Raw genomic sequence first — 12,377 nt, forward strand, 5'->3', positions numbered from 1 at the left:
GTCATAATCCTTAATTTTATATTTTGACTTGTAACAATATTTGAATATCTAACCATTTATTTATCTTAGTATAAAATTTTTAAAGGATTTAATTAATTAAAGCAACAAAATAGCATTTATTACTTTCACTTAGCCAATCTCTAATCCCAAATTTTGGTTAAATTTCTAAATCAAAATTATTAATTTCAATGTATTACCCTATGTTTCACAACATTTGTTAAAAAAATCTATCTTCTTACTTGAATAATCTCATAAAAATTTATCAAAAATATTTCTTTCACCAAGGAATAATTTCATAACTAAATCATAAATTAATTTCTCAAAATTACGAAACCAATCAAACCTCACAAAAGTCGATATCCCCAATAGCAACGTGGCACAACCAAAGCCCTGTAGCACAAAAACTCCGTCATTTTCCAAGTAACGAAATCACCAATTTTCTTATCNGGATTATCTCATTCTTACTAAAAAATCACCATCCTTATTGAAAATTCTACGAGGGCTCATTTGAAGAGCTTGTGAGCATTTTTAAGGGTGCTCTTTATTTTGAAGAGTATATAAATAAAAAACATATTCATTAATTTTTAAATATAAAAATTATGGTTTTAAAAATTGGATCGTTCGTTGACCCGGTTAAAGGGTTGGTTTGTGGGTTAACCCGTCCAACCGATTGGAACGGTTGGTCTGATCGATATGTAATAGTCTCATCTTTAAATAATTCTATTAATTATTATAATTTTGAAAATTAACAAATACATCTCTAAAAGTTACGTATAAACCTTTGTGTGCGTTTAAAATAAAGTAAATACACCCTCAAGTTTTATTATTAATTATTTTTTCTCTCTTCCTATCACTTCCATCTTCCACTTTTCTCTCTCTCCTTGTCACGCCATCACTTTCCATCAATTTTTTTCTTTTTCCTTTTCTCTCTCTCTCTCTCCCCCATCACTCCCCGTCACTTTCTTCTTCTTTCTTCTTCCTCTTTCTTCTCTCTCTCTTTCTTCTTCCTCCTTCTTCTTCGTCTCTTTCTTCTTCCTCTACCGTAATTTTTCTTCACTTTCTTCTTCCTTCTCTTTCTCTTCATCTCCTCTTTTCTTTCTTCTAATTTTCTTCCTTACTCTTTCTCATGTCTTCTCTTCTTTTTCTTCTTCCTTCCCTTCCCTTCCCCTCCCTTTACTTCTTCTTTACAGTTGAAGATGAAAATGGAAGATAATGAAACGGTGCTAAAATTAGTTTAGAAATATGATTTTTTTTGAATTAGACGAACCGTTTTAAGCCTCGAGCCGGTTCGACGGTTTTATACTGTTTTATCATCTATTACCGGTTCAAAACGGGTTTATTAACATTCCCAGTTTTATGTAAACACAGACCGAAGTAAAAGACGGCTCCCAATCGAATTGGTCAGACTGGTCGGTTTGGTTCGAGTTTTAAAACAGAGATAAAAACATAATTTTTATTCAAATCTAATAGACTCTTTAAATTTAATGAAGATGTTTTTTATTTTTAGGAAAGAGACCTAATGGAGAGATAATTAATAAATAAAATACATAAGAATTTATAGTTTATTAATTAAAACTAGGATATAGAGTGAAATTTGACTTTTTAAATACAGAAAATCAAATTTACTCTTTAATTTATATTTTAAAGATACAGAGTATTTTAGACTCTTATTTTTGTGAATAAACTCTTTATAATAGTTTGAGGTTTGAAGAGTCATTTAGAGAAAACATAATTTTGGGTCATGATCGCTTAATTTTAAATTTCGACTTGGAACAATATTGGAATATGTAACCATTTATTTATCTTAATATAAAATTTTTAAAGGATTTAATTAATTACAGCAGCAAAATAGCATTTATTACTTTCACTTGGCCAATCTCTAATCCCAAATTTTGGTTAAATTTCTAAATCAAAATTATTAATTTCAATGTATTACCCTATGTTTCACAACATTTGTTAAAAAAATCTATCTTCTTACTTGAATAATCTCATAAAAATTTATCAAAAATATTTCTTTCACCAAGGAATAATTTCATAACTAAATCATAAATTAATTTCTCAAAATTACGAAACCAATCAAACCTCACAAAAGTCGATATCCCCAATAGCAACGTGGCACAACCAAAGCCCTGTAGCACAAAAACTCCGTCATTTTCCAAGTAACGAAATCACCAATTTTCTTATCNGCCAATCTCTAATCCCAAATTTTGGTTAAATTTCTAAATCAAAATTATTAATTTCAATGTATTACCCTATGTTTCACAACATTTGTTAAAAAAATCTATCTTCTTACTTGAATAATCTCATAAAAATTTATCAAAAATATTTCTTTCACCAAGGAATAATTTCATAACTAAATCACAAATTAATTTCTCAAAATTACGAAACCAATCAAACCTCACAAAAGTCGATACCCCCAATAGCAACGTGGCACAACCAAAGCCCTGTAGCACAAAAACTCCGTCATTTTCCAAGTAACGAAATCACCAATTTTCTTATCAATGCCATCGCTTTACCCTGACCACCAGTGAGTCTCAGAACCTTCAAGTTACAAATCACAGCCCACACAATCATCTCATTTACATGGCACTCTTCTCTCCACAACCACAACTCCACCACCACCGCCCACCCCACAATGCACGCACTCTACTTCAAACCCCCCACAACTTCTCCGTCTTGCTTTTTAGCCCCTTCTTGCAACTCTTTTCTCTACTCCTTTAAGCCCCACAAGCGCTTCCATTTCCTCAAGCCATGCTCCTCCCTGAAACAGACCAAGAAGCAGCAGACCCTTCAGAAGAGGAATGCCCCTCAAAGTTTGAAGTGGCTCTTGAGTCCCAAGAGTGGTGGTGGTGATGATGACGAAGATAAGGGTAAAGGAGAGGGCTTGGAGAGTGATGCTGCTTTAAAAGGTACCCTTTTGGCGGGAGTTTTACTTGTGGGTGTTGTTGGTGGATTTGGGACCGTTGGGTTCATTTATAAGGACCAGATCAATGCGTTTTTGAACCAGTTTTCTGGGTTTATTGAAGGTAAAGTTCGCTTTTTAACACCCTTTTGTGGTTTTTATTGATTGGTATTGAAAGTTTGGTTCTTTTTTGGTATGTTTATTTATTTGGGTTCAATTTTGTCAATTTCGTTAGTTTTTTTGACCTTGTTTGGATGTTTAAATTGTGAAAATTCCGGTGGTTGAATTGGTCATTTTATAAAATTTGGTATTGATGTTGCTGTGGAATTTAATGAGTGTGTCATAACGGGAAGTTTGAAGTGGACATTGGTGGAGATTGTTGAGAGAGAAATAAGAGGTTATATGGTAATTGGGAATTTGGTTTTAGGTTGGGCTAAATGGAACTGGCCTGAATTTTTTTGGTTCTGTGGTAGACTCTGGGGCTTTGACCCTCTGTGATGGCACTGACTTAAAATGACAAGTGTTCTGTTAGATTCTTTGCCATTTGCTTGTCATGGTTTAGGTGCTCTAACTAGGTTAGAGTCATTCGTGCCTACATCTTGGTCGGTTTTCATCCAAAATTTAAGCAAATAATATGGATTTAAAGCTTTTGATGAGAGAATCTATTGAAACTGGTTCCATCTAAATTATTTTATCATGTAGTTGAAATGATGCCAGTAAGTTTTTTGGGTTCAAGAAAGTCGGCATTCATAATTTGTTGTTGCATGCATCTGTATGTATCTTGTGGGTAGGTTATTGGCATGTAAATTACAGTGCATAAAAGTTTGTCTCAGAAAAAGCATAACATGTTAGTTTTTGAATGGTCTAAATTTTTTAGCAAAATGAGGTCAAATTGGAGAATATCCTTTAGGGTTGTTTACTCTATTTGAGGGTTGTGGAATGTGAAGCGTCAGCTGTATTTTGATGCCAATGTTAGGAAGTGAAATTTAGTTCTAACAGAAGAAGGTACAATTATATCAAAGGCAATATTTTGATTGTACTGCTGTGCTAGGATTTCGAAATGCAAGCTCCTGTTAACCTATACGTGGTATAACTGTTGGATTTTCGGCTGAATTTTTAGACAGGTCTCTTAGAAAACTCAAATATCAAAATGGTCATGAGAACTTTCTGGTGAATTTTAACACCCCACTCCCTGAAAAGAATTTCCATTAGTCTTAACATTGGAGTTCAACTGCTGAGTTGTGGCAACCTTGTGACGTTCTTTTTTATTGGAAAACATGGAAAATGGAAACAGTTGGGAACTTCTTTTATATATAAAAAAGCTAAAGTTGGTTGCTTCCCTTGTGCACCTTATGGTCCTTATCACTCAAACTCAATCAAATTTTGGAGTAGCTGACCATTGGAGGATGACCTGATTGTATGGCAACCTAGAATTCTTGCCTTTTTTAAGTGGAGAAAAAGGAAACTAGAATTTCATGCTAAATATGCTCTAAAATATCAAATTATGTAGTTTTGGAGTGTACTTTTGATATATGTCTGCAAACTTGATTTTGCTTATGAGACAAACTTTCCAGTCATTATGTTATGAAAAAGTTTTTGCTGCTTCTGTGTGCAAAACTTCTGTGCAGACAAGGAACATTCTAGTTTGGATTTAAAATTCCATTTGAACTCCTATAACTTAGTTTCCTTATGGTCCTTGGTGGAAGCATCTTTTAAACAGAAATGTAATTTGTTCTGGTGTTAGTAGCCTTTTAAATATTTCCTTTACAGAAGAACTTTGCTTCCCCATTTTTATGATGTACGTTTATTTTAATGGACAGGTTATGGCCCTGCTGGATATGCTTTGTTTGTGGCAGTGTATGCAGGTTTGGAGGTATGCATTTGGAAAAGTTTGGGATTCAGGCTTATGTTGTTCATTTGGATTACTTTTCATCATAAATATTCAATATAGGTACTTTTGGGGATTAGGTTATCCATGAGAAATGGGAAAAAATAGCATATTAAGTTTGTTTCTCTTTGTCATCACATATTATGAGTTGAGTAATCATTTCTTGTTGTTTTTCTTAGTCGTCACAGATTACGACTTGTGTAATCTTTTGTTCATTTGTATTACTTCTGATCATAAATGTACATTACAAATAACTTTAGGCATTTAGATTGTTCATGAGAAATAGGAAAAAAAAAATAGCTTATTTAGTTGTTCTTTGTCATGATCTCAAGTTGATAAAGGGCTGAAAATCAATTTGTTCATCATGGACTAGTCACTCTGACCTGCAATGTCATCTGTACTATGGTTATCGTGTAATATATTGCAGAGGTTTTAATATACTATCTGTTTTCTTTTCCATGTTTGAAATCAGTATATAATCATTTTCTTTGCTCAAACTGATTTTAAATAGTATACGATCTTCTAGATCCTTGCCATTCCTGCCATTCCATTGACCATGTCAGCTGGACTTCTATTTGGTTCTGTTATTGGCACCATCATAGTATCCATCAGTGGAACGGTGAGTTGGCCTTTTCGATTGTATAAATAATGGAATGATGACCATGTGTTTTAACACTGATTCTTATAATCTCTTATTGTTATTAGGTGGCAGCAAGTGTTGCTTTTTTAATTGCCCGATATTTTGCCCGTGAGCGAATTCTTAAGCTAGTTGAAGGAAATAAAAAATTTCTTGCAATTGACAAAGCAATTGGAGAAAACGGCTTCAAGGTTGTCACTCTTCTTCGTTTGAGTCCTTTGCTTCCATTTTCCCTGGGAAATTATTTATATGGATTGACATCTGTAAAGTTCGTTCCGTATGTTCTGGGAAGGTCAGACTACTGTCCATCCTTTTATTTGCCTAGTTTTGTTGTTACATTGTTAATGTCATTGTTCAATGCTCTTAGCATATCTAATTTACTCTTTTTAAGATGAATTGCTATGCTCTATAACTTATTGTTATCTGCTGCCTATATGGATTTGTTCTTTACTAATAAATTATGCTTGAAGATTGTAAACTAATAATGTTTGTGGTGTGATTTTTTTACCCTGTTGGTGTCTTGTTGTCATGGCTTCTTTTAATCTTTCTCTTGTGCTCCCAAGTGGTTTTCAGAAACTGGATTATATTTGCACTAAATGTTATTTATCGGAATGCAGACTGCTGCTGTTATATCATTTTGGCCGGATATTTCCTGTTCAAAACTTATCAAACAACGTTTCTAGTTTTTCATTTAGAATTATTCTTGCCCTATAATAAAACGAGTCCCAGAACTTAAGAAGTATTCTTTCAGACCTTCAAATTTGTTCAGGATTTTCTATTCAATCTTCTTCTTTTTCATAAATGGACAAAAAGGTTTCGTGAATTAACTTCTATCTATCAGAACAAAAATTATAAGAGATTTGGTATTTGCCAATGAATTGTCTAAAAACAATTGCAAGCTTATATTTGATTAGACTGTTGAATGTGTTAGCCTGGTGTCCGAGTCAAGTGACTTGATCTATATAATGAACTCATCGGCCATGTTATGCATTACATCTGAACTTATGGAAGAAAAATTAGAACCATTTAAAAAATGATGTCCTCATCCTGATTAATTTCTTTTATCATGCAGCTGGCTGGGGATGCTTCCAGGAACATGGGCTTATGTGAGTGCTGGAGCATTTGGGCGAGCAATTATTGTAAGTTTGTCACTGTCATGTTATTATAGACTTGTTAATTTCATGTGTGATCATACAGTTAAAGTTTATTTCTAGTCCTTATAAATTTTTTCTTCGTTGGACAAGTGGGGAATGTTGGGGTGAACCAGAGAAGTTTGGGTAGAGCTGGATCAAAATGTTGGCTAGGTTTTCCAACCACAGAAAACTAGATTTTTATACTAAACTGTCTTTTGAGTAAACTGGCACTTTCGTGGTCAGAAAGGGGACAAGAACTAGCGACGTAACGGATGAGTAAAACTGGCACTTTCTCTATTCAGTTTCAGATGTCAGTGACAGGACTTGAATTAGTAATAAATATGCCTTTAATTATTCTTCTTTTTTATGTCGTAACTGTCATCTTATGATAGATTTGTTTATTTCATGTGTGATTATATATCTAAAGATTATTTCTAGTCCTTATAAATTTTCCCTCCGTTGGACAACTGTGACAATAAGGACCTTAACATTGTACAAAACTACCACTGCACCCTGTAACTGTCCTTTTTCACGTTCTATGCTTATTCTATCTCGCACCCTCTTCCAACCTTGTGAAAAAGAAATGCAAACTATGGTTTTGCATATTCATTCTCTTCAAATCTCTTGCTTGACTTGTGTATTAAATTTAATCTTACACCTGATTTAAGTTAAAAGGTTGAGGTTTATAAGATCATGCAACATGAATGAGATTTTGTGTATACGATAGGTTGGCTGACTATGATGTTTAACTTACAATAATTTGTTTTCGTTACTTGCAGCAAGAAGAGTCTGAAATTGCCATCGGTGGTGGAGGAAATGGTCAGCTATTGACTCTCGGCCTGGGACTGTTGTTCACAGCCTTGGCTGCAGCTTATGTGACGCGGCTTGCCAAGGTAATTCTACGCTGTTCTCAGGTTTTCATTTACGACCAAAAATGTATTACTTTCTCTTTTTCTGTCTCTCTTAAGTCTATCCTTTCCTCCACAAATTTAAACCAACTTTGTTTGATCCCGTGTGTTAACAGAAATAGATACTATAAAGCTTTTGCACAATCACAAGAAACCTTACCAACTAAGATATCGGCACCCAACGAATATGTTACTAGTAGCAATTTGATTTTCTAAGATATTTTATTCCAAGCAATTAATCCGTGAATGAATAGAAACGAATTAGATTCTGCTGTTTTTACATATCTTTTAAAGTTCCGTTGGCCTTTTTTTTCCCTTTAAAATTTGTATTGTTCATAAGTTGCATAGTAATATACATTCATTCCCTTGTGCAATAACTGGTTATTGAATATTTTGATGGTGCAGGATGCTGTAAAAGATATTGAGTAAACAAGGAAGCATTGGTCTGCCCAATTAAGTTGGGCAACAAGATAGTTGAAATTGTAAAACATAGAGTTGTAAATTTAACTGTATAATTGAGAACCCAAACCCACCTCTAACTTCTCTTTTGTAGTTTTTTTTATCTGTTTTTCTCCATAAATTTTATGTTTTCATATGCTACATAAATGAAGAAGCCTCAGTGCCTCTCTTTTATGGGATTTTCAAAGTCTTTAGATTATTATTTATCATATTAATATTTTCTTTACAATTTGCATTTTTATTAGTGGAGTAATTTACAATATTTTCTGATAATGTTATTGGNCAGAAATAGATACTATAAAGCTTTTGCACAATCACAAGAAACCTTACCAACTAAGATATCGGCACCCAACGAATATGTTACTAGTAGCAATTTGATTTTCTAAGATATTTTATTCCAAGCAATTAATCCGTGAATGAATAGAAACGAATTAGATTCTGCTGTTTTTACATATCTTTTAAAGTTCCGTTGGCCTTTTTTTTCCCTTTAAAATTTGTATTGTTCATAAGTTGCATAGTAATATACATTCATTCCCTTGTGCAATAACTGGTTATTGAATATTTTGATGGTGCAGGATGCTGTAAAAGATATTGAGTAAACAAGGAAGCATTGGTCTGCCCAATTAAGTTGGGCAACAAGATAGTTGAAATTGTAAAACATAGAGTTGTAAATTTAACTGTATAATTGAGAACCCAAACCCACCTCTAACTTCTCTTTTGTAGTTTTTTTTATCTGTTTTTCTCCATAAATTTTATGTTTTCATATGCTACATAAATGAAGAAGCCTCAGTGCCTCTCTTTTATGGGATTTTCATAATCTTTAGATGATTATTTATCATATTAATATTTCTTTTACAATTTTCATTTTTACTAGTGGAGTAATTTACAATATTTTCTGATAATGTTATCGGAAATTTTTGAGGTTGTGTTTGTTTTATTATTTTGAGTAAGATTTTTGGAAAAATTGAGTTGGGTTGTTATTTCAAGGTAATATTTGAAAATTAATCAAAATACTCTTACAATAAAAAGTTTAGAAATTGACAAACACACTCCCGTTTATCCACATTTGCTAGATTTCGGTCACCACCATTGGAAGGTGGTTAGAATCTGGTGTAATAGCACACTACTGGTTGGATCTGGTTATTAGTGCATCGATCTAGCTTTTTTTGTCAGATTCACCTTGGATCTGGTTGGAAAATGTTATATCTACAGTCAGATTTGATCGTTAATGGCCACATTTGGTTGTTAATGATGGTCAAAGATATGATCTTCATTGATGGTCAACGACGACCATATATTTGGTTGTCGTTGATGACCAAATGTAATTAAACATCTGAAAACAAATATGTATTTTAGGTAAGATAAAAATAAGATAAGACAAAAATAATAAAATAAATAGGCCTGAGATTTTCTGGATAATTGCAATTTTTTTTATGGCAATATTCCCCATTTTTTGTTTATATTTAACATGTGTCTAATTAATATCAATATTGAATGTCCTAGTCGCTATGTTGTGTATGATCGAATATAACAATGAATTATTAACAATTATGCAAAAAAAAAAAACTAGAAACCAAACCGAACCGGTTAATCGGTCTAAAAAACCGGTTAACCGGTTTCAATTTCGGTTTTAAAAAATGGCTAAACCGATTTTCCGGTTCGGTTTACAGTTTATATCATTTTCATAACCGGTTTAATAAACCGGTTTTCCTATAATCCTATTCATATAATAATATTATTTTAATTTTTAAAAATCCTTATTATCTAAAATCCTATATACCTAAATCTAATATTAGTTTGAAAAATTTGAATCTTGAATCCCTAACTTCACACTCGACAATACTCCTCCTCTCAAACTCGTCGGCCGCCGCTGCCCTCTCCACTCTCCATTGTCTCCAAGACTCCAGTCGTCGCTGCCTTCTCCACTTCCCTGTTGATTTCGCTCCCAAGTCCTTCTTCTTCTTCATTACTCGTCTCTCCTCCTCCCGTCCTCTCCTCTCAAACTCGTCGGCTGCCGCCGCCCTCTCCACTCTCCAAGACTCCAGTCGTCGCCGCTGCCCTCTCTAGTCTCCAACAACTGAAGATTTTGGTGGTTAGGTCAGTAGGAATAGGATTTTATATAGTCTCAAATATATTTCTTAGGTTTTCTTACTTTTGACTTTCTTTCTTGAACTGTATTAAGAAGGGATGACTCATTCTTGAACTGTCAGGCTGCAAACGTGAGGTTCTGTAGAGTACTTGCTCTTGTAAGTGGCTGATTCCTGGTGTTTATTGTTGGAAGTAGAATTTAGTCATTGAGAATGTTGAAATTGTTGACCTTGTATCACATTTCAGGCAAAACCTGATGCGGGGAAACTGATAATTGCTACAGTAGCTCTATTGATTGCATCCTTGTCTAGTATCTTGATTGTATGAATTCTTTGTATTGGTACTCTTTCTTTTCTCAAGTTGAATTTAGAATGACTTACCTGGTTCTTAAATATGTGCTGATGAGTTTTTCTAAACTTTGAATCAATTGTGCAGCCGAAATTTGGTGGGAAAATAATAGACATTGTCTCTGGAGATATTGGAACACCTGAACAGCAAGCTGCAGCTTTAAACGCAGTCAGGGACACCATCATATAATTTTTTTTTTTTTTTTTTTTATCATAACATATAAAAAAAAGGCAAAAAAAAATTATTAATAAAGCCGGTTAACCGGATTGCAAACTAGAAATCCGGATCGGTTTGCAAACCGGTTTATGCCAAAATCCAGACCGGTTTCGGTTTGCAATATGGCTTGAACCAAAAAACCGGTTCGATTACAAAAAGCACATATCCGGTTCGGTTAACCGGTTTTTTACAGCCCTAATTAACATACATTTCACTATTGATTTACTTGGAATTTATCTTCATATTTATCAACAGACTCTTTTATTTTTATAAATTCGATCAATCCTTGCTGAAGAGCGGAAAACTCAAGATCTTACATTTTTAAACTGCAGTAAGATGGAAGCAGAATTTATTTGAAAAATAGAAAACTAAAAACTAAAATTTGTTAATTTCGTAAAAAATTTTGTTCGGAATAAAATTCTTAAATTAATTAAACCAGTGAAAATGATTATTTTTATTTTTTTTTATTTTTCAGAAAGTGTCCAGTCATTTCTTATTAGAACTGTTAATAGGGACAAAATGTTATTAATCTACTAAAAGTTTAAAAGCCCACAGAGTAACGGTAACTTCCTCCAGGCTTTAATTTTGGCGCCTTTATTTCAAAAATCTGTTCCAAGAAAGGGCAAATTAACGGTCCTTTTTAGTTTTGGAAATTAGGGTTTGACAATCGACTTACTTGTAACGCAATTAATAGCAAACTCTTACTTATTTTCTATAGAACTCTCCAAGTCTGCAAAAACTAGAGTTTCCTAAAACAGAGCTTCCTTTGTTCTCCCTTTCTCTGAGTGTTTTCAGAAATTCGAGTTGCTATTCTCTGTTCTTGAACCTCTGTTTCTCTTATTTCTTTAATAATTCCTCTGTTTGTGTTGAAACAACAATGACGGAAGTGATGCTTGATACTGCCAAGGAGGAATTCTTGAAGAACAATTTCAAAGATGCGTATAGGTGGGCTCTTTCAGCCAAGCTTGTGGATCCTTTCTTCGAATATGTTGATCGCTATGTGGAGGTGTATCGTATACACTATGATCACTCGCATAAGAGAACCAAAACCGGAGAGACTGACTGGTACGGTGTTCTTAACATCCGAGATGAGTTGCTTTCTTGTCAATCCATCACTCATCGGTATGTCAAAATTGGAAAGATGATAAACCCTGATGAGTTTATCTGCGTTGCGGCACCTGGAGCCATGAAACTCATAACCACAGCTTGGGAGATCGTTGGAGAAGACAAGAATCGGTCGAATTATCATGTTCGTGCCGGTTTCAAGCTACTTGAGTCTTCGGATTATTGGCCAAAACCACCTCTGATGAAGCAAAAAAGTCTTGTTGCTGTTGAACAATTGCGTGATCATCATGGGAATGCGCTTAGTATGGGGTTTTAGTTTCTTGATCAGGAATCTCCTCGTGTAATCACTTAACAATTGAAAATAAACGTGTAGGCGTTTTGTTTATGTTTAGGATTCATTCATTGGAATTACCAAATATCTGATATATTCTTGATCCAAGTAAATACAAATCAAATGAATCTGTTTCCAAAGCTTATTTTTTAATATCAGTTTGCTTTTTAGTGTTTTCAATAAGTTATAAATAAAGTGAAAAATGGGTTTTATTGATTACTGCGGTTAAAGAAAGAAGCCGTATACCAAAAGCTATAAAAGTTGTTTTTACTGGAATTTGTAAGCTATAAAGTCGTTTTGAGGTTGTCTTTGTTCTTTATAATAGAGGTTGGCTGTGATTTCTCTCTTGATTTTATGATTTTATTTGTGTATGCTTGGCTTGGGTTTTAATTATGATCATTT

The 12,377-nt window shown here is 33.6% G+C and overlaps 1 protein-coding gene across 1 annotated transcript; it reads left to right on the forward strand.

The window, feature by feature from the left end:
* Positions 1-2,536: 2,536 nt before the first annotated feature.
* Positions 2,537-8,112, forward strand: LOC116106193 (TVP38/TMEM64 family membrane protein slr0305). Its single transcript, XM_031392534.1, has 7 exons — positions 2,537-3,026; positions 4,723-4,775; positions 5,317-5,409; positions 5,496-5,719; positions 6,500-6,566; positions 7,340-7,453; positions 7,874-8,112. Exons 1-7 carry the CDS (start codon positions 2,636-2,638, stop codon positions 7,895-7,897), a joined length of 966 nt encoding a protein of 321 aa, XP_031248394.1. The 5' UTR covers positions 2,537-2,635; the 3' UTR covers positions 7,898-8,112.
* Positions 8,113-12,377: the final 4,265 nt, after the last annotated feature.

Source organism: Pistacia vera, unplaced genomic scaffold, assembly GCF_008641045.1.
Source record: "Pistacia vera cultivar Batoury unplaced genomic scaffold, PisVer_v2 Contig51, whole genome shotgun sequence".
In the NCBI taxonomy this organism is placed as follows: domain Eukaryota; kingdom Viridiplantae; phylum Streptophyta; class Magnoliopsida; order Sapindales; family Anacardiaceae; genus Pistacia; species Pistacia vera.